This window comes from Lycorma delicatula, chromosome 2 (assembly GCF_047948215.1).
Source record: "Lycorma delicatula isolate Av1 chromosome 2, ASM4794821v1, whole genome shotgun sequence".
Taxonomy (NCBI): domain Eukaryota; kingdom Metazoa; phylum Arthropoda; class Insecta; order Hemiptera; family Fulgoridae; genus Lycorma; species Lycorma delicatula.
In genome coordinates this window covers 12,623,097-12,644,201 of record NC_134456.1, presented here as the reverse complement: position 1 = coordinate 12,644,201, position 21,105 = coordinate 12,623,097, and the positions used below count along the sequence as shown (strand labels likewise).

Genomic DNA, 21,105 nt, shown 5'->3' with positions numbered 1-21,105 from the left:
TGCACGAATATCGATGGCAGCTGTACGCCGATTTTTTGGACAACGTGTCGTTTCACGAAATTGTGACATTAGATGGCCTCCCAGATCGCCTGATCTCTCAGCTTGCGATTACTTTTCGCGGGGTCACCTTAAAAGCAAAGCGTTCCACAGTAGACCTGCTACAACGGAAGAACTGAAGGCAAAGATCCGAGAAGCAATTGCGGAAATTCCAGTCGAGATGTTACGTCAAACCGTGAACAATTTAAGGAAGAGACTTCGTGAGTGTTTACGTAGAAGAGGAGGTCACCTGGAAGATGTCATCTTTAAAAAATAAAATAAAATGTATATATCCTAAAATGGCAACATTTGTACAATTACATGAAATAAAATTCATTTTCTAAAAAAAAAGTTTCATTAACGTTATTTAATTTTTTAAATTTCCCGTTTGTTTGAATCACTCTGTATATATTTCTGAAAATGCTGACTTTTAATTTCGTATTTTCTCAAATTTGGGTAGTCTGCACACAAAATATTAATCCATTCAAGTGTTAATTTTTGTCCATCTGCTTTCAATTCTCGTTGCATGGCCTACCCATCGTTATTTCGATTCTTTAACTTTCATGATGATATGTAATTTCGTCTGTTCTCTGATCCATTTCTATCCCGTCTGGTACCTCCAAAAATATTTCTCTGTGCTACCCGCAACTTCTGTAATGATTGAACGATTAATTTTAAAGTTTCACTTCCATACGTAAGGACTGGTAGGATACGCTGAGCCAAACTTTCTTTTTAAGAAAAAGGGGAGTTTGTTCTTGAAAACAATGTGAATTCTCCCGAATGCCTGCCATCACTTAATTAGTCGTTCAACTTCTTTGATTGTATCACTCCCAGTTGACATCCGATGGCCAAAATGTATGTAATGATCAGACTTTTTTCCAGAGATAAAAATCTTTCTTCCCTCCAGAAATTTGTTGAATATAACCTGGTTCTATTAAAGGTTCATCCTTTTACCATAGGGCTCGCCAGCAACCTGCAGTTCCTATATGTTCTTCTGTATCTTGTGAGAAGAGAACTATATCATCTGGGATTTCCAGGTGGTTTAGATATGTGCCATTTGTTCGTATCTCTTCTTCTTCACATTCCAGCTTTCTAAATACCTTTTCGAGGATGGTTGAGAAGAACATGTGCAATGTAGTGTCGCCTTATTGTTTATCTTTATATATATATCAGTGAGAAAAGGGGGAGGAAGAGAGACATTAATAATTATGGTAACAATCATGTAAATTTTAAAACTATTAACAAAAAATTAATAAGGTAAAAACAATGGAATTATTTGTTTTTCTCGAAAATGTTTGATAACTTTAATCAATAATTTTTAATTATTAAAAAGGTACAATCTATTTAAAAAACAAATAAAATATTTGTTTCAAAAAAAAATCAATAAAAAAATAATATTAACAAATATTTATTAAACAGGTAGGCAATAAAGATTAATTTTATGGTAGCTTAAGGAGAATCATCTTCATAAATAATAACAATTTTTGAGTGCATTAATTAGTCTATTTAGCTCACACTTAAATTTTATGATGTCTCAGTTTCATAAAATCATATGCAGTGAAATATTATACATAAACAGCGAGAGGATTAATGATTCAATTTGTATACAACTATTTTAGTGTTAAAAAGACTGTGCAGCAAAAAAAAACTATTCACTATTTTTCTGGTTAGTATTTATTAATTTTTTAAAAATTTATATGTTAATATATTTTTTAGAAACCATTTTTAGAAATATATAGTAAAAGTTATAACTATTTCTTTATAGATTTTCAAGATGTAATCGATCTAAAAATTTCTACTTTCTTTTAATTTGGTTATATTAAAATTATATAACCGTAGAGCCATTGAAATAATTGGTAAAATTTTAATTATTTATAAAAAGGATAGAATATTGCTAAAATTAATTAGATATGACAGACATAAACTGTAACTTGACCTAGAATGAATTTATTTATTAACTAACGAGATCTCTAAATAAAGTAATGAGACTAGATTTTTGGCAGCCAAAGTGACAACACTGTAAACTTACTAGAAAATAAACGGTCAAATGAACAGTAGTTCATTTGACCGTATATTAATATTAGATATTAATATTTTTATACACGTGAGACGTAAACAAATTTTTCGTGAAACGAGTTTTTATTGTGCACTACAAAACTGAGTGATACTAATTATGATCAACGTTGTGCAGTCAAATGTTTATTTAAACTCGGTGAGAATGCTACCTTTCTTCTAACTTTCTTAAACTTCCTCAAAATTGAAAAAGGTGTATGGAGATGACGCTCTGTCACATGCTGAAGCTTTTAGGTAGTTTAAAGCATTTTCAGGCCGAGAATTAGTTGCGGAAGATCCACTCCCTGGAAGATCGTTAACGTCAAAAATGACGACAATGTTGAGCAAATCACAGACTTGATACAATACGACCGGCGATTAACTATCAGATAGATTGTAGAACAATTGAATTTGAACAATAACACAGTTCACATAGATTTGACAAACGAATTAGACATGAAAAAATTTTATGTAGAATTGGACCAAAAAAACTCACTGTTGACAGAAAAATAGCAGGGTGGAAGTGTGCTGAGATCTTCAAGGACGAATTGAAACCGATTCTGATTTTACTGGTGATGAGTTTTGGATATTTGAGTACGACATAGAAACAAAACGCCAGAGCAAGGAGTGGCACACTTCAGACTTACCACGTCCCTAAAAAGCAAAAATTAGAAATCAAAAATCAAAACCGTGCTAATTTGTTTCTTCGATAGTTATGACGTTGTCTATAAGAAGTTTTTACCTACAGGACAGACTGTAAATCAATATGTTTACCAAGAAATTCCAAAAGATTGTGGAAAAGAGTTGCCGGCGTGATTCTCGGCCATCTGAAAATGCTTTAAATTACAAAAAAAACTTTCGCAACTTACAGAGCGTTATCTCCATACGTGTTTTTCAATTTTAAAAATGTTTCAGTAGCATTCTCACCGAGTTTAACACAAAACTTGATTGCATAACGTTGCTCAAAATTAGTATCACTCGTTTTTGTAACCCACAACAAAAACTCGTTTCACGAAAAGTTTGTTTACGTCTCAACTGGCAACAATAGACTAAAAATATTAATTTTTTTTTGTCTTCAGTCATTTGACTGGTTTGATGCAGCTCTCCAAGATTCCCTATCTAGTGCTAGTCGTTTCATTTCAGTATACCCTCTACATCCTACATCCCTAACAATTTGTTTTACATATTCCAAACGTGGCCTGCCTACACAATTTTTTCCTTCTACCTGTCCTCCCAATATCAAAGCGACTATTCCAGGATGCCTTAGTATGTGGCCTATAAGTCTGTCTCTTCTTTTAACTATATTTTTCCAAATGCTTCTTTCTTCATCTATTTGCCGCAATACCTCTTCATTTGTCACTTTATCCACCCGTCTGATTTTTAACATTCTCCTATAGCACCGCATTTCAAAAGCTTCTAATCTTTTCTTCTCAGATACTCTGATCGTCCAAGTTTCACTTCCATATAAAGCGACATTCCAAACATACACTTTCAAAAATATTTTCCTGACATACCTAAAAATATTAATACCTAGTATAAATCAGCTGTTCATATAATCATCTGTTTACTAGTAACTTTACATTGTTGCCACTTTGGTAGTCAAAAACATTTACTCTCATTACTTTATTTACAGACCTCGTATATGTCCTAAAAAAACTTCGATTGCGAGTTACAGTTAGTAAAAATTTCGCTCGGATTTCAGCTACTCCGGTGAAATGAGGTTGTACTGAAATTTTTAGGACGTTAATTAAGAAGCAGAATTAGTTATTTCATACGGTCTATGACCTCAAAAATTCGAATGAAATAGATTCCAGAACCGTATCTCCAGTAGTTTTTGGGAAATTTGTGATAAACCATTAAATTTAGGTAAAAAACCCTGTTTTTTATGTTTAATGTACAATATCTAATGTACAGGTTACCTCATATGTAAGATACGGTTTAATATTACATTAGTTCAATTAAATGTAAAATAAACGTGAATCTAACCTTCAATTATCATTTTTGTTTAACAGTAAAAGGTCAATGTAAAATTAATTTCATCAAGGGCGTAAAATCATAATTTTACGATAATATTACTTTGTGTAATAATGTAAAAATTCTATCGGTTTATTTAATTTTAGAATTTAAACCATATTTGTTTGTAGCATCTTCAATAGCAAATAAATTATTTTATATTTACCATAAAAAATAGTAATTTAAAAGCGTTTATTAAAATACGCGCGGGCGTATTTTAATAACCACACACACACAAAAACACATACACACATATATATAGACACAGTGCATTAAAAATTCTTTTAACCACGCTCCTGTTAGCAGAGAGTTTTTTTAAGGGAGTTCTCAGTTTCTTAGCCTCACCGGATAGCAATTGAATACTAAATAAAGAAATAAATTGAGGTTCCTGATTTACTCGTATTACGCTCAACTTACTGATACAAACACCGCGTAACGTGACAGCGGGCAGACATGAGGTAAATAAAAATATGGTTGCAAATTTTTGTCGATAACTATATAAGACAAAAAATTTGAAAATTCTGTTGACGAATATATTATAAAAAAACAAATGAAGTAATTTTATAGATGTTTAACGATAGTAAAACTGATGTAAACATAATAAAGAACAAATTGGATGAACCCACGTGCATGTACTGCGAACAGGACGATGATTCTGAGCATACGTTTTTAGTATGTAATAAATGGATAAGACTAAGACACGACGCGGGTATTCATGGAAAAACGCCGAAGGAGACCGTGGATTTCATGCTCAGCAATAAGGAGAACTGGAGGAAGGTCACTGATTATATAAAGACAGTACTAAAACAGAAGAATGAAGATGAAAAAAGTATGGGTTTCTAGTATGTTAGGTTGGGTGGACAGCCTCAGCGGTGAGAGCCAGCATGCTTAGGTGTGCTGGTTTCAATGATCCGCTGAGGACTCCTTGGGGTGTGCTGTAGGGACAAGAGAGTATTATAAAAGATCCGGGGGTCACATCACGACTTGCAGGTATGATGTGGTTCCATAAAGGACATAATAGAGAATAAAAAATCTCAAAAGAGCCACCGGTAGGCCTGACCTGCCATGCCGGTATATAGCCGGTAGGCGGGGAGGGCCTATTAGAGTAACGGACACTCCCCTGGGTGGCGTAATACCATCAAGTCGGTCCGGCCCAGGGGAGAAAAAAAAATAAAAATAAATTAAATAAATTGACTTTTAAACACATTAATTTTATAATGTAAACTAAAAGAAAAACTGAACGTTTTAATATTACTCCTTTTTTAAATAAAGAAACTTATTGTAGATTCAGGAGACTAAAGAATCAGTTACGTTGCTGTATCTATCGTAAACTGATTGTGAAGTAAATCTATTAGAAAATAATTTTTTATTTAATTTCCATAAAAAGGAATTAGATCTCTGGGAAACTTATTTTTTATAAAGATATAAAAAATATATTTTTAAATAACGTAAAATAGTCTTTCATAATTAAAAATTTAATAATATTTTTGTTAGTTGTCCAATAAAAGAACAATAAACGTTAATTTTGCCAAAATTTTATTCAGCATAAAATATTTATTTACTACTAATTTATCGTAACAATGTACATAATAAAATGATAAACTAAAGATTAATTAAAAGGTTGATAAATTACTTTATAATTTAAAAATAAATACAGGAATGTCAGCTAATAAATTATCATTTAATAATAATTAATAAAGAAAAAACGTAATAATTTTGCGTATAATTAATTTAATTAATATAATTAGTAAACTGATTAGTATAATAAATGATTTTTGTATTCATACGGTTTATTATAAAAAATACGTAATAAAATCAAAAGGATGATAATGATATCTTCATATGTTCAAACTGTATATATCATTAATTATTATCGCTGTAATATAGAGATTAGATAGAACACGACTATTTTTATTGTCTATGATTCTTTCCGTCTGGTAGAAGCATTAAGGATGATTAATTTCTTTTATACAATGATCTAAATAAAATATTTTTTTAAATATTACTCCTTTCTCGTTTATTAATATTAATAATATAATAATTATTATTACAAACTGTACGCATTTTCAGATAACGAAAATGAATATTAGAAAACAGCGCTCGAATAAAATACTGTATTTATGGTTCTAGAAGTAATGAGAGAAAACTTTATTCAAATAAAAGTAATAGCGTAGTGTTAGATTCAAGTATTAAGCTTGACTCTAGTTTAGTGACAGGCAAGAGAAAGAAATAGCTTGTGCGGAGAACGGAATAATAGAACAAAATACAATTTTAATTTACAAAATTTCTCACAAAAAAATTTTTTTTTTGAATCCTCATTAAAATAAATTAATTAAAAGAACCTTGCCTAGGAAATTATAAGTTTTAATTCCATAAAAAAAAGTAGCAATAAAAAAAAAAACCAACAGGAATAAGGGTGTTTTTTTTTGTTTTTTTTACCGCAGTGTTTAATTTATAATCGGTTCCAATTTACCGGAACAATAAGTAAATATGAATATAAAAGAAAAATGACATGTAAAGAGGGGTTTCCATTGAAATCCCTCAAAGAACTGTAAATTTATATATGTATGCACATGTATACATTATACATTAACATATATTAAACATAAAAATACAAAATTTAGTCCAAAGAACATTGATGAAGTTCAGAACATAAAAAGCAAAGAAACACTAAAAGATAGTCTGATCAATCGCATAAAGAATAACTAATCAAACAAGGAAACGGTAAAATAAATCAAAGAACCAACAAAAGTAAGTGGAAAAACGAAATGAATAATTTTGACGATGCACAACATCCTAGGGTAACTGATGCCCCTGAAACCTCGTAGAATTTACAGATCTAATTTGCAATCTACTTAGGCGCCAATATCCTCCCTGTTATCCAGGAACTTAACCGCGAGCCATTTCAAATGTTTCTTAAATCACATTTTGTATCTTATTGAATCGCCTCTCGAACGATTGAAAACCCCGTATAATAATATTTCAGTGCTTTTCGTAAACCACGGTGCTTCTGTTTTATTTCTCAATAGTTTATTCTAGAATCGCTGTACGACTTCGATGTTACTCTACTATCGTAGAGTTAAGTAAAATTAAAAAAGTTAAAAACTAATTTTAAACAATATAAAATATATACAACACGTAAACTAGCATAACTTGGTGGCCATAATTGTTTTATATCTTCAAATATTGCTTTAAATAATTCGTTGTTTTTTGTTTCGAACAATGAACGGCATAGATGAAGTCCTACGCAAGAACTATCGCGTGAAAATAAACAAGAACAAAACAAAAGTAATGAAATGTAGTAGAAATAACAAAGATGGACCGCTGAATGTGAAAATAGGAGGAGAAAAGATTATGGAGGTAGAAGAATTTTGTTATTTGGGAAGTAAAATTACTAAAGATGGACGAAGCAGGAGCGATATAAAATGCCGAATAGCACAAGCTAAACGAGCCTTCAGTAAGAAATATAATTTGTTTACATCAAAAATTAATTTAAATGTCAGGAAAAGATTCTTGAAAGTATATGTTTGGAGTGTCGCTTTATATGGAAGTGAAACTTGGACGATCGGAGTATCTGAGAAGAAAAGATTAGAAGCTTTTGAAATGCGGTGCTATAGGAGAATGTTAAAAATCAGACGGGTGGATAAAGTGACAAATGAAGAGGTATTGCGGCAAATAGAAGAAGAAAGAAGCATTTGGAAAAATATAGTTAAAAGAAGAGACAGACTTATAGGCCACATACTAAGGCATCCTGGAATAGTCGCTTTAATATTGGAAGGACAGGTAGAAGGGAAAAATTGTGTAGGCAGGCCACGTTTGGAGTATGTAAAACAAATTGTTGGGGATGTAGGATGTAGAGGGTATACTGAAATGAAACGACTGGCACTAGATAGGGAATCTTGGAGAGCTGCATCAAACCAGTCAAATGACTGAAGACAAAAAAAAAAGAAAAGAGGCTACGAGTATTAATATTTAGTTAGAAATCTAACAGTTCCCTCTTCAATCCGCACTCCTTTATTTCAATGCGTTGCAGCCCCCTTCATCATATTTATTCGACTATTTGGTTGAGTGCACTTAATGAAAATTTATGAAGTTCTCCAACTGTTTTGCCATCATATATCTGAAATTCACACCAGATAATAAGATAAACTGCCACAATAAATTATGAATAACATCTAGTTTCTGGTGTACAACCTGCTGAGCATTATATACTCGTATAATGTTCTTTCATGATATATATACTACCGGAGACCCGTTACTAAAATATTCTCTAACAACATTATATTTATATCCTAGAAATAAGAATTATCTACTTCTACAAATACATTCTCCTTTGATTTCTTAAAACAGATTTTGCGCTAAATATACACAGACAATTTGTCCCGTCTTTTACCTTATGTTTATTCATTTTAAACTCACCCGACTAAAATTTCCCGCTTCTCTAATATTTTAACCGGCAGTAAACCAACAAAACAATCGTTTTTAAAGACTTTGTAGAGTACTTTGATGCCATGAACCTTTTTTAATTCGATCTCAGTTCTGCAACCCCTTACATCGTATTACCACGATTACTTTTGTCTGATACACTTTAAGTTATTTCGAGTCCATTATTGCACAAACGAGCATTATGAAGATTATTATTTATAAGAGGAATGTGACTGCTTTCTTACTAACGGGTACAGAGATGTGATACTTTAAAAAAAAAGAAACGTATGTTTAACATAACCCTCACAAGGAATTAATCATTTTACTCAGTAGTACAGTAGAAGTCCATTAGTCCGGCATCCAACAGTCCGGAATGCCCGATAGTCCGGCATCGCTCCGGAAAATTGTAAAAATTTTGGTTTTCTCCAAAAGTGTGTCTTTAAAGCAAATAAAAACGCTCGAGAGCTATTCGGAAGTTTTCGGGGTAGTTCGGGATCATCCGGAAGCGCTCGGTATTGTTCGGAAACAATTAGCGGCCGGCTAGTCTCAGCTGTCACAACAAATTCAGGTGCAGTGCAGCTCCGTTAATCAATCACGAAGCGTCTTCGCCATTTTTTTGTGCGTTGTTGTTTTGTGTCCTTTCACATCGCAGTAAACGTAACTTTTGAAACCGTTTATAAAAAAAAGTGATTTTCGTTCTAACCGTACAGCGACCGTGTTTTCAAAACCTAAGCCTTCGAGTTCAAAAGGAGAGAAACGAAAACACGTAACACTGACTCTCAATCAGAAACTAGAAATCATCAAACGACTAGAAAAAGCCGAGAATAGAAATATTTTAATGAATGAGTTTAATATTGGCTCATCGACTATTTATGACATTAAAAAACAAAAAGATGAACTAATGAAGTTTGCTTCTCGATCGGTAACAACTGAAAAATGGGCTTCTAGACAAACATTAAAAAAACCAAAACTGGAACAGCTAGATAGTGTATTGTTCAAACGGTTTAGTGCAGTACGTTCTGAAGGAAAGCCGGTAACAGGGCCAATGATTGTTGAAAGGCAAAGAAATTCGGCCAAGATTTAGAAAGTGACTCAGATTCCGAAACGGAAGAAAAGGAAAACATCAGCGGGCAGAAGCTGCAGAATCACTAAATAATTTTATCTCTTTTGCTGAGGCTAGTACTAGCTACAGTGCTTCAGAAATTATTGATTTCCAAATCATTAGAAATAAATTTTATACTAAACGCCAAAAGTCAAGAAAACAAAAAGACATTCGTGACTTTTTTAAATCTAAGTGAAATATGTTTTACAGTACGTGTACATACATTATATGAAACGTAAAATAAACTTTGTTGTATGTATTTGTAGTTTAATTATTAACCTAATTGTTCTTATAATTACCGCCCGATAGACCGGAATCTTCGGTAGTCCGGCACCGAGCCGGTCCCGAACGTACCGGATTATCGGACTTCTACTGTAGTATGTAAAAAAATTTAAATAATGTTTTCTAGTGACGGATTTTAATGTACTATAAATTATGGTTATCATTACAAAAAATAAATTTAAAAATAATTTAATTTAAAATTTTAATTATAAATTGATACAACAGATAATAACGTGTAACAAAACATTTCAGTCCATTAAGCTATGACGAAGGACTTGGCTTTTCATCATCGATAAGAACTTAACAAATTACAGTTGATATTATTAAGACCTACCTTTGTTTCATAAGAGATGTGTATACCCACTACAATTCTCACATAACATTTATGGATACATCAGTTCATATATTATTTGTAAATATAGACATTTTAATAAAGTTGTATACTGATGAAATAAATTAAAATATACAATATTTTCATTGCATAATAAAGGAGAAAAGATCTATGGGAAGCTCCATTACCTTTTAATTCTTACTAACAAAATCCAAAAGCTGACTAAAATTCATCAGTGATAATTGATAAAAAATATCATGGATTAATCTTTTTAAATCTTGTTAATTTTTTTTTTCATAATATATGTTTAATAAAAATCTGTAAACCATTTTATTTATAACAAAGTGAAGTGGACTTCAATTTTTAGATCACTTTTTTTTGGTTAATGGACTTTAAGATAACTGAATATATCCAATAAAAGTTATAAGTTGAAGAAAATATTTTTTGAGTTTATCCGGAACTTTCTAGCTTTATGTTGAGGAATTTAGGAGTTTTTTTTTTAAAAAAAGTCCTGTTTTTAAGACATAATGAAATATTTCAAACACGATATTATAATAAAAAAGATTAATTGTTACATCATGATATATTATGTTTTTAATTAAAAAATTAAAAAATAATAATTAATACATTAATAATTTTAATAAAAATTAAAAAAAATATACCAAAATGATTATTTAATCAATAGAAGACAGAATTTTCCATGTTTAGGAATTCATCATCATTTTGGTTCCCCTTTTAATCCATAATTCCTCAGATTGGGACTTCTACAAAATTTCTCCGCTTTCTTAATTCTTAATCCTTGAATCATCTGTCTTCCATTACTCTCACCACATACATCTCTTCTCTTACACACTTCCTCCATCATCGCATTTACCCATTTCATTCTCGATCTACCCGTTGGTCTTCTACCTGTTTCCTCTCTATGGAGCATCCTGTTTGATAACCTTACCTCATCCATCCTTTCAATTCGCCCAAACCACCTGAGCTTTGATCATCTAATCGAACCGACAAAGCTTCCCAATTTTAGTTGATCTCTAACCGTATTGCTCCTTACCCTATCCCTTCTTGTCTTTCCTAGCGTGCTTCTCTTGAATCTCATTTCTGCCGCCTTTACTTCCATACTTACCCCACCTATCCAGGTTTCTGCCCGGTAGAAAAAGATTGGCGCAAAGTAGATTTTCTAAATAACTCTCTTACATCGCAAACGTACCTCCTTCTTCCTTACCGGATTTCTTACACGCTGATAAAATCCACTTGTCTTCTTTACTCTTGTACTTATTTCTTTAACTATTCTCCCATCCTTAGAAAAAAACTGTTCCCAGACAAGTAAACGTTTTTATCCTTTCTATTTTTCTAATGTTCGTAGAAATAATTCCTAACAAAAAAAAAGAAAAAAACTGAAATTCTGAATTGACGGATTACTTTAAGATTATTATTTATAAAAATCCACATATAATGTACATAAAATAAAAATAAAAACTATACGCTATTTTATTTTCACAGGAGAAATAATGAGCGAAGGCGTAAAAGATTTAACGGAAAAATAAGGAATTCAATCTGAACAGAGCTCATAAAAAATATGACAACTATGGATCAACAGAAAACAACACAAACTGTCACAATATCTCAGTCAAACGGAAGTTTAAACGAATTTAATACATCAAGCACGTACGAGATTTATTTTAATACTGTATAGAATATATCAATGTGTTTTTATTTGTTTTTTAATAATATCCATTAATATTTGTAAAATTTATACCAGTTTTATTTAACAGATTCCTTTAGTGACAATTACAGTAAGGTAAAGTTTCAATAATTGGGGGGAAATTTAAAACCGATATAAAAAAATCCTGACTTTTAAAACAAGAATGATACAATTAATGTAACCGACTATTTTTTAAGCCTATAATTAATTGCAATCAATCTTAAGAAAATAATATAAAGATTGTGTCTACTTAACACAACACAATTTTTGTTAAAATTTAGACTTTTTTTTATTTCTAACGCTTTTAAATGGATAATATATGAAATCCTGTTAATTTTTTTTAATTATTCTTAATAATATTGTCATTTAATATTCCATCTAATGAGTATCGGTTTTGACTTACCAATTCTGAAAAGATGAACGTACACTATTTTATTATTATTATTAGTTTTAGATTAAATTAAGATTAAACTTTATATAATTTTATAAAAAAAAATTAAATATTAATATTATAAACAAAATATGAGCTTGTTGTTTTTTTTTTTTTGTTATGAAAGATCGAGCATCGACTGTTATGGTTATTAGTCCGGTTTAAATTAGTAGCGTATGAAAATATTCATGCTTCATCGGGATTCCAACCCGGGAACTTCACACAAAATGCCGAGACGCTACCTACTACTCGGTTAAGAAGTCTGGTCCTTTCTAAGGTTTAATTACGAGAATTAAAACAAGAAGAAAAGTATATCTTTATTAACATAAATCAAGATATCCCAGTATTCGTTGTATGTGTATAATTATATAGAAAATTAATATGTATGCGATGATGCTCCGAAAAAAATAAAGAACTACTGATCCGATTTAAATGATTCTTTTGTTAATACATTTTTAAAATAGTTTAAAGGGAAAACTATTTATACATATTATTCCGTCATTATATGAGCGATAAAACTTAACTAGGAAACTTGTATGTATTTCACATTGTTAATTTTTTTGAAGAAATATTTTGAGTAAACCTTTAAAGGTAGATAAAATTATACATAATTATAGCTTGTGTAAGGTTGTGAGGTGCGAGGCTTTGCTTTTGTTTTTAAAAGTTTGTTTTTCATTTAAAAGTTTCTTTATACGTGGATCTATATTAGAAACTCACAAAAGTAAATTGTTTTCAAGTGATAAAATAAGATTCCTCTATTTAGTTTTTAGCGCAACCGTAGACGAAAAACGTTTTTTCAGATGAAAAACGTGTCAGAAGGGATTAATATTAAGTAGTAATAAATTGTGAAAAAAAAAAAAAATTCTTTCGATTCCTACCGTTGTCAATTAACTTCAGAATCATCATTGTTGCAGAAATCTCTCGTAAAATAAAGCAGATGATATTATATCCTAAAAATTGTAATATTATAATATGTAATCATATCTTAATATATTTTAAAAGTAATATTATCTAAAAATTCGCTAATTATCAGCTTATAATGAAATATTCGGGGAATTATCTCCAAAGATCCGTTCCTTGTTTAAATCTTATTGCCTCTGATTACAATTAAACAAATTTCTATTAGAAAAAGTATAACGTTCTACTATAAATTAGCAGTTACGTAAAAAATTGTTCACGGTGATAGAACTTAATTAGCTAATTTTAAATATATCGAGGTGATCTTACTCATCAGAGAGACTACATAAGAGTTTCAGATTACAGAAAATGTGTGTAATTATTAGTCGCAATGTGTCTAAAAAAAAAGAAAAATAAATGTATACACATTGAGTAAGAAGTGAATCCTGGGTTCTTAAAAGAATTGAAGCAGTCAAAATTAGGTGCCTTCCAATCGATAAATGCTGTACAATACAACGTTATTCGGAAGGAATTAAAAGTTGAGTCTGTATATTGCTTAATAAAACAATCAAAATGAGTATAAGAACATGCTAAGAGAATGGATAAATTTGATTTCCTGAAGCATTTAAGTTTTATTGACCTGAAGGAAAGAGAAGTGTGAGAAGATTATGAAGTCGCTGCATATGAAGTCGGAAAGTGCAAATTGCTTACTGCGTATTTGTCAAGGTCAATGATCTACAAATTTGATTGAATTTATAATATCTAGAATTCTTCGTATTACTGGTTATATTGATAATAATTATTAAAAAGTAATTTATTAACAAAAAAAAATCATTGATATACGGAGGAAAAAGACGCTAGAGACGATAGTTTTTATTTTTTTGGCTTGATGTTATCTTCACATAAGCTTGAAGTTTGTGCGTGGGATATAAAAATGGAATATTTTAGCATATGAAAAATGACTGATCGGTATTCGAACCCAGGACCTCCGGATGAAAGGCCGAGACACTAAAACTTCGCCTCGTATTTCGGCGGCATGTATATATATATATATATTTTTAAAAATTATTTTATTTTCTTCTTATCGTTCCCACGCCCCAACACACACACACACACACACACACACACACACACACACACACACACACACACACACACACACACACACACACACACACACAGAGAGAGAGAGAGAGAGAGAGAGACACACACAAATATAAATATAAAAGAAGCATTGAAGGCCTTTTAAGGAAGTTTTACACATGCAAGCAGTTTTTGTGAAATGAAACATAAAAATCGTTCTAAATTTAATTGTTACTGAAAAAATTAAGACAACGCTAAATATTTCACTGCAGAAAAGGAAAATTACAACTTCTTGTGAACTTAAAAATTCACTAATTTAGTTAGTTTTAAAAATGAAATACATACATATGTTTCAGATACAGAAATTATCAATATACAGTCTTAATAGGTAGGTAGTAGACGGTCGTCACTTCGTGTGAACTAAATTTTTTTTCAATATTTTTAATCATCTAATGTATTGTAGAAAATTTATAAAAACGTTTCTATATATTCGTTTATGCAACAGAAAATAACGAAAAACATTAAAGGTTTTTTAGTATATGTACTTGAATATTCGTAATTTATAAGTATTCAAATTCCGTAAACATGAATTAAGCATTCATTCTGAGGTACAATAGCAACTATGGGAAATGCTTTCTCCGAAAGTAATGATTTGGTATTTTATAAAATGTCCCCGTAATGATCAGAGTTAATTTATATATGTATGTGGTCTGTGAAATCATAAGTTCTTCAACTGTTGATTTTAATCAGCAGTTAATCCCGCCACTTCATTTCTATAAAGAATCACCTCTTCATACATCCCAAGAAAAATAGGTATAATTTTAAAAGGATAAAATGTTTGTAGTGAATATCAACTTTTATAAGTCATTTATAAACTTATAAAGTTTTAAAAACAGACAAAAAACTGTTTTTTTTACTTTTTTGGGGAATTTAATGTTTTTCATTTTTTGAAAATGAAGAATCGTAGGCAATTTTTTACTGATGTACATACTACAATAAATTTTGTTTTCCTTTTAACACAGTAAACGTAGATAAATCAAAATGTTTTCTTAAGAAGTAATTTTAGGGGTGGAGGAACAGAAAAAAGTAAAAAAATAAAGATTTTTTATTCATTTTTTTTTGTCTTCAGTCATTTGACTGGTTTGATGCAGCTCTCAAAGATTCCCTATCTAGTGCTAGTCGTTTCATTTCAGTATACCCTCTACATCCTACATCCCTAACAATTTGTTTTACATATTCCAAACGTGGCCTGCCTACACAATTTTTTCCTTCTACCTGTCCTTCCAATATTAAAGCGACTATTCCAGGATGCCTTAGTATGCGGCCTATAAGTCTGTCTCTTCTTTTAACTATATTTTTCCAAACGCTTCTTTCTTCATCTATTTGCCGCAATACCTCTTCATTTGTCACTTTATCCACCCGTCTGATTTTTAACATTCTCCTATAGCACCGCATTTCAAAAGCTTCTAATCTTTTCTTCTCAGATACTCCGATCGTCCAAGTTTCACTTCCATATAAAGCGACACTCCAAACATACACTTTGAAAAATCTTTTCCCGGACATTTAAATTAATTTTTGATATAAACAAATTATATTTCTTACTGAAAGCTCGTTTCGCTTGTGCTATTCGGCATTTTATATCGCTCCTGCTTCGTCCATCTTTAGTAATTCTACTTCCCAAATAACAAAATTCTTCTACCTCCATAATCTTTTCACCTCCTATTTTCACATTCAGCGGTCCATCTTTGTTATTTCTACTACATTTCATTACTTTTGTTTTGTTCTTGTTTATTTTTTTCACGTATCATTATTTTTCCATTATACTTGTAAAAGGATAAATAACTAATGTCAGAAAAGTATAACAACTTTTATTAATAATAATTATTCAGACACTTAATTAATAGTTTGATGATTAGTGCTGTCTAAGCATGTTTGGGCTTTTCGGCCGTGAATTTAAGTTAATTTTATAAGGATCAACATGAAAAATGGTCCTAGCATCCGATGCAATTAAAACGATTACCTGGGCAAATTGCTTGCTATGTATCGGATAAGGTCAACGATCTATAAATTTGATTGAATTCATAGTATCTAGAATTCTTCGTATTACTGATTATATTGATAATAATCATTAAAAATAAATTTATTAACAAAAAATATATCATTGATATCCGGAGGAAAAAGAAGCTGGAGACTATATTTTTAATTTTTTGGGGTTGATGATATCACCGCATAAGTTTGAAATTTATGCGCGGTATATGGAAATAAAATTTTTTGCGTGTGAAAAATACCATGCCTGATCTAGATTCGAACCCCGGACTCCGGATGAAAGGCCTTTGTATTACAGTACAGTTTTTGCGAAGTGGAATATCAAAAACGTTCTAGATTTAATTGTCTCTGAAAAAATTCAGAAAAGCTAAACATTTCACTGCAGAAAAGGAAAAATTATAACTTATTGTGAGCTTAAAAATCCATTGATTAGTTAGTTTTAAAAATGAAATACAAGTTTGTATTTCAGATACAGAAATTATCAATATACAGTTTTAATAGTTAGTAAACGGTCGTCATTTAGTATGAACAAAGCTTTTTAATATTTAGAATCATCTAATGTATTGTAAAATTGTTTCTAAATATTCGTTTATCCAGTTGATTTTTTTTTTTGGGGGAGGGTGAAAAACGCTTTCGCGTTATCATCGCCCGGCACAAAACTATAACAAAACAGTTCCTTCTCGGATAATAAAAATATTAAGAGAATAAGATGAAAACTATGATAATAACAAGATTAAAACTAAAATAATAAAAGATACGTATCCATTACGATAAATTATACAACACGAATAACAAAATAAAATTAAAATTTACGGTCGGTTAAAATTAAATTTTACCAAGTACATCTATACTTCTTAGAAGATACAATACCCGGTCTAGTATATTCTTATCATTGATAGGATGCAGAAAAATCCCTCATTAATTTAAATTAACGACGTAAGGCCGCATAACATATGTAATCCACAAGGATGTGGCGTACAGTCAAATCGTACGCATCCCGTAAAAAATTAACGAAAACATTAAAGGATTTTAGAATATAGGCTTGAGTATACGGAATTTATAAGTATTCAAATTTCGTAAGCATTCATTCTGAGGTAAAACGGCTACTAGCGAGAGATACTTTCTCTGAAAGTAACGGTTTAGTATTACGTAACAAGTCTCCGTAATGATCAGAGTGAATTTATAAATATAAATGGTTTGTGAAATCGTAATAAGAACTTTTTTTAATGTTGTAAATTCCTTTCTTTCATTGTGAATTTAGGCTTTTCATTGATATCATATTCATGAAATACAGGATTTCAAATAGTATTTATCCGTAACGGAAAAACCTAGGTAGTACTTTGGCGAAACAACTGAAATAGTAAACTCAGTCAACGAAAAATACTTTACATAATAGATTTAAATATGTCTAAGTTCAATTTTTATTAAAAACTGAAAATATTTTATGAAATGGCAACGGTAAAACTTGTATGTTGCATGCTTAAACCAGAGGAATACCAGGAACCTTCCACTTATAATACTGCGTTAGAAGACAGACCTGGTTGTTCATTAGGCTACATCACAACAATGTGTGTGTAAGTGTGGGGCACATTAAACTTCGTACTTTTCTATCTTTTTACGAGTTTCAATTCATCTAAAAATCTTTCTAGAAATTTCGTCAAGTTATACATAAAAAATACGATATTTCTTGCCTCTTTTTGTAATACTGCAATTTCCACATTCATTAACTTTGTTAATAGGTTATATTATTTCAAATATAAGGTTTACATATTTTTTAGAAAAGAGGTTTATTTGTTGTTGAAGAATTTTTTAAAATTTTACCTGTTTTTGGTTTCAAAGATAATCAGATTAAATTGGTAAAGTTAGGGGTTTTTTTTGGTACTGAACTATGAATTCGAGTTTCAAAAACACTATTATAGTTTAAATATAATTTCAATTAAAAACGGGACGGTGTGAAATTATTAAGGAAATAACTGCCATTTTAACCTTCAACAATTGCTACGAAATAACACGGTCACTTTATAAAAACATAAAGTAAAGTATCGACGGTGAAAGGTTATTTCACCATTATGGACTCTTTTCTTTAATAACAGGAAAGCAATATCTCCAGCAGTTTTAATAAATTTTTTCCTTAGAAACAATTTTCAACTCATAGTTAAGTAAAATGATCTATTTATCTTCTTATCTTTGTTGAGATGTGCATTAGCTTTTATTACTACTGCCATACTGAAATATTGTTTTTTTTTTGTTTGTAATTCTTAAGTACCTATAAACCTGTGATTTTAAATTAATTAAATACTAATTTTTTCCGCTAAACTCTTAAAATATTTATACAATGTCAAAAATGCCCTACAACAAAAACGAGGGAAAATGACATAATTTTCACGTAAAATTTGCAATGATTCCACAAAAATAATTAACAAAACTTTAAAGAAATACATAGGAAAGGTTGGCCTGGATCCTAAAATCATAATTTTAAAACCCCAAAAATCAGTAATCCTGGAGACGTGCAGGATTGTACGAACTGTATTAAATGCACCACTGCACTGAATGAGATTTGCCCCAATGGCCTCTCATACTGAAATTCCGAATGTGAAACAAATTCGAGACATTTTAATAAATGATAATAATGCCCCGGATAAATCCAACCCCACGTCAATGCAGAAACATTTATGCACACGTCCGAGGCGGGCAACGACATGGTAGTTTGGTACCTATGTCGGCCAACGGGAAATGCTCTTGCTCAGGAACTCCTTTTGGAGTACGGGATTGACGGTCCCGAGCTATCCGCGCCGGTTGCGGTTGTGCTTCTCGGTTTTGCTGTTTGCAGCAGGGATGGGAGGCATGACCGTGATCCGTTTGCCGACGCTGGGCGGAGTGCGAACGGGGAGTGCCCATCCCTCTTCTCGGTTGTGGAGCCGGGTTGAGGATGACGGGCTGCTGTGAGCTTGATCTGCCGAAGTCTTGCGCCGTCCAGTGTGAGTCAGTCATTTCGACCTTCGGCAGGGATTATCCCACGGGTAAGGATATCGGAGCCCTTACTGCCACGTGCGAACCCTGGGATGTCGGTATCGTGGGTCAGGCAGTAGCTGACTCCCCGGTCCGGGTTAAACTTGTGGGAGGCGGCTGACTGGGGGAATCCAGGCAGGATCATTGATCCGGGGCACGCCCAACCGTCTCTCCGCTCGCAACTTGTGACATATTGACTGACGATATATAGGTTTATGGAAGCAACAACTTCCGTAGCAGAGGATCCACGTAAAAACCCCCGTTCTGGACAACCGCTTTCTTCGGTAGAGAAGAGGAGGAAAAGCGTGGAGTTTAGTGATAAGGAGGATTTTATTGTACTAGAAAGGAAGGATTGAACAATGCTTTGACCTAAGAGTGGAGGACCTATTCCTAGGAATAAAGAAAACGGATGGTGGTCTTTCTAAGATCAAAATCGTGCATAGCCGAACACCAAAGACCACGACATATGCACAGGTTGCTGCTGCTCCTGCAGCCACCGTCAAACCTAAGGACGTGGTAACAGAACTGGCGTCAGTCATAACTATGTTGGTAGAAAGAATCGTTAATCAGCAGTTAAGGAATCGAACACTTAGGGACAGCAGCCCGAAGTTGTCTAAAACAAAAGTAGACCTGCCAAAGCAACAGTCTTACTTCTCCGAAAAATGAGCCTTCAACTAACTCAAAGGCGACGCAAAGTTCAAAACAAACGAAGGAACCTGAAACCAAAGTTCAGATTGAACAAATCCCAATTCCGGAACCCGCGAAAATAGATATACCTATTTTAGAGGAAGATTTGAGGAAAGCTAAAATGGAGCCCACGAAATCACAGAGGCTTTAGCCGAGAGGGCGAGACATTCGATCGCCTCACGTGTTCTTGCAGCGAGCACATCCAGTCTTCTGGCTGTGCCACCGGAGCCGGTGTCATCCGATACCGGCAGCAGGAGATCCTCCACGTTTTCCACCGGAGGAACTGAGGGATCGATGTCGGATGTATCAGACAGTAGAATTTGACATCGAGGCCTTCAGGAAAATGAAGAAGAGTAAGAAAAAAGGATGGCCTAAAGGAAAACTAAGGCGATAAATTTCAGAAAGCGAAAGATCAATTATCTAGATTGAGATTTTTATAATAAATCAAATTTTAATTTTTAATTAATATAGATATTGAGATAATATAAAGGTGTTTTGCGTGTGATGTTAAATGTCAAGGGCCCTTTACCCTCTTTTCATGTTTTCGTTTAATAGATTTTATTGATGAGTATTTCAGTTAAATCACTGACAAGTTTTGTTTTGAGAGTTTTTGATTAAATTTCGTAAGAAACGAGTAGAAATATTTTAAAATGACAAGGGCCTTTACAACCTTGTAATGTTGTGTTTTTGGGGTTTTCATTAATCATTGATAAGTCTTTTTTAGATGCTCTTTTATTTTACTAAGACTAGTCGTTCACTATGTCACCTGAGTTTTTGTTTTTCGGGGGAGGAAAAGGTATTTTGTATTTTGACTATGTCGCTAGAGTTTTCGGTACTTATATATTAACGCCACCGCAGCTACAGCTTTATTTAAAAACAAAGTAGTCAATCGGATTTCGGTGGAAAATGGGCCGACATAGAGTTTAACATAGATTCAAAACAGTCTCTTTATTAATTTTTATAAATGGTTATTTATATTTATTTATTTTATAAATATAATTTAACCA

The 21,105-nt window shown here is 31.8% G+C and overlaps 1 protein-coding gene across 2 annotated transcripts in view; it reads left to right on the top strand.

Moving 5' to 3' along the window:
* Positions 1-21,105, top strand: part of LOC142320468 (proton-coupled amino acid transporter-like protein pathetic) — a 68,867-nt gene that overhangs the window by 15,363 nt on the left and 32,399 nt on the right. Inside the window, exons 1-2 of one of the 2 annotated variants that reach the window (XM_075358279.1) lie at positions 1,516-1,702; positions 11,745-11,909. In XM_075358279.1, the coding sequence (XP_075214394.1) occupies positions 11,821-11,909 (89 nt within the window). In that variant the 5' untranslated portion in view covers positions 1,516-1,702; positions 11,745-11,820. Of the gene's footprint in view, positions 1-1,515; positions 1,703-11,744; positions 11,910-21,105 lie in introns of those variants that run through there. The other variant, XM_075358280.1, reaches the window with a different exon arrangement.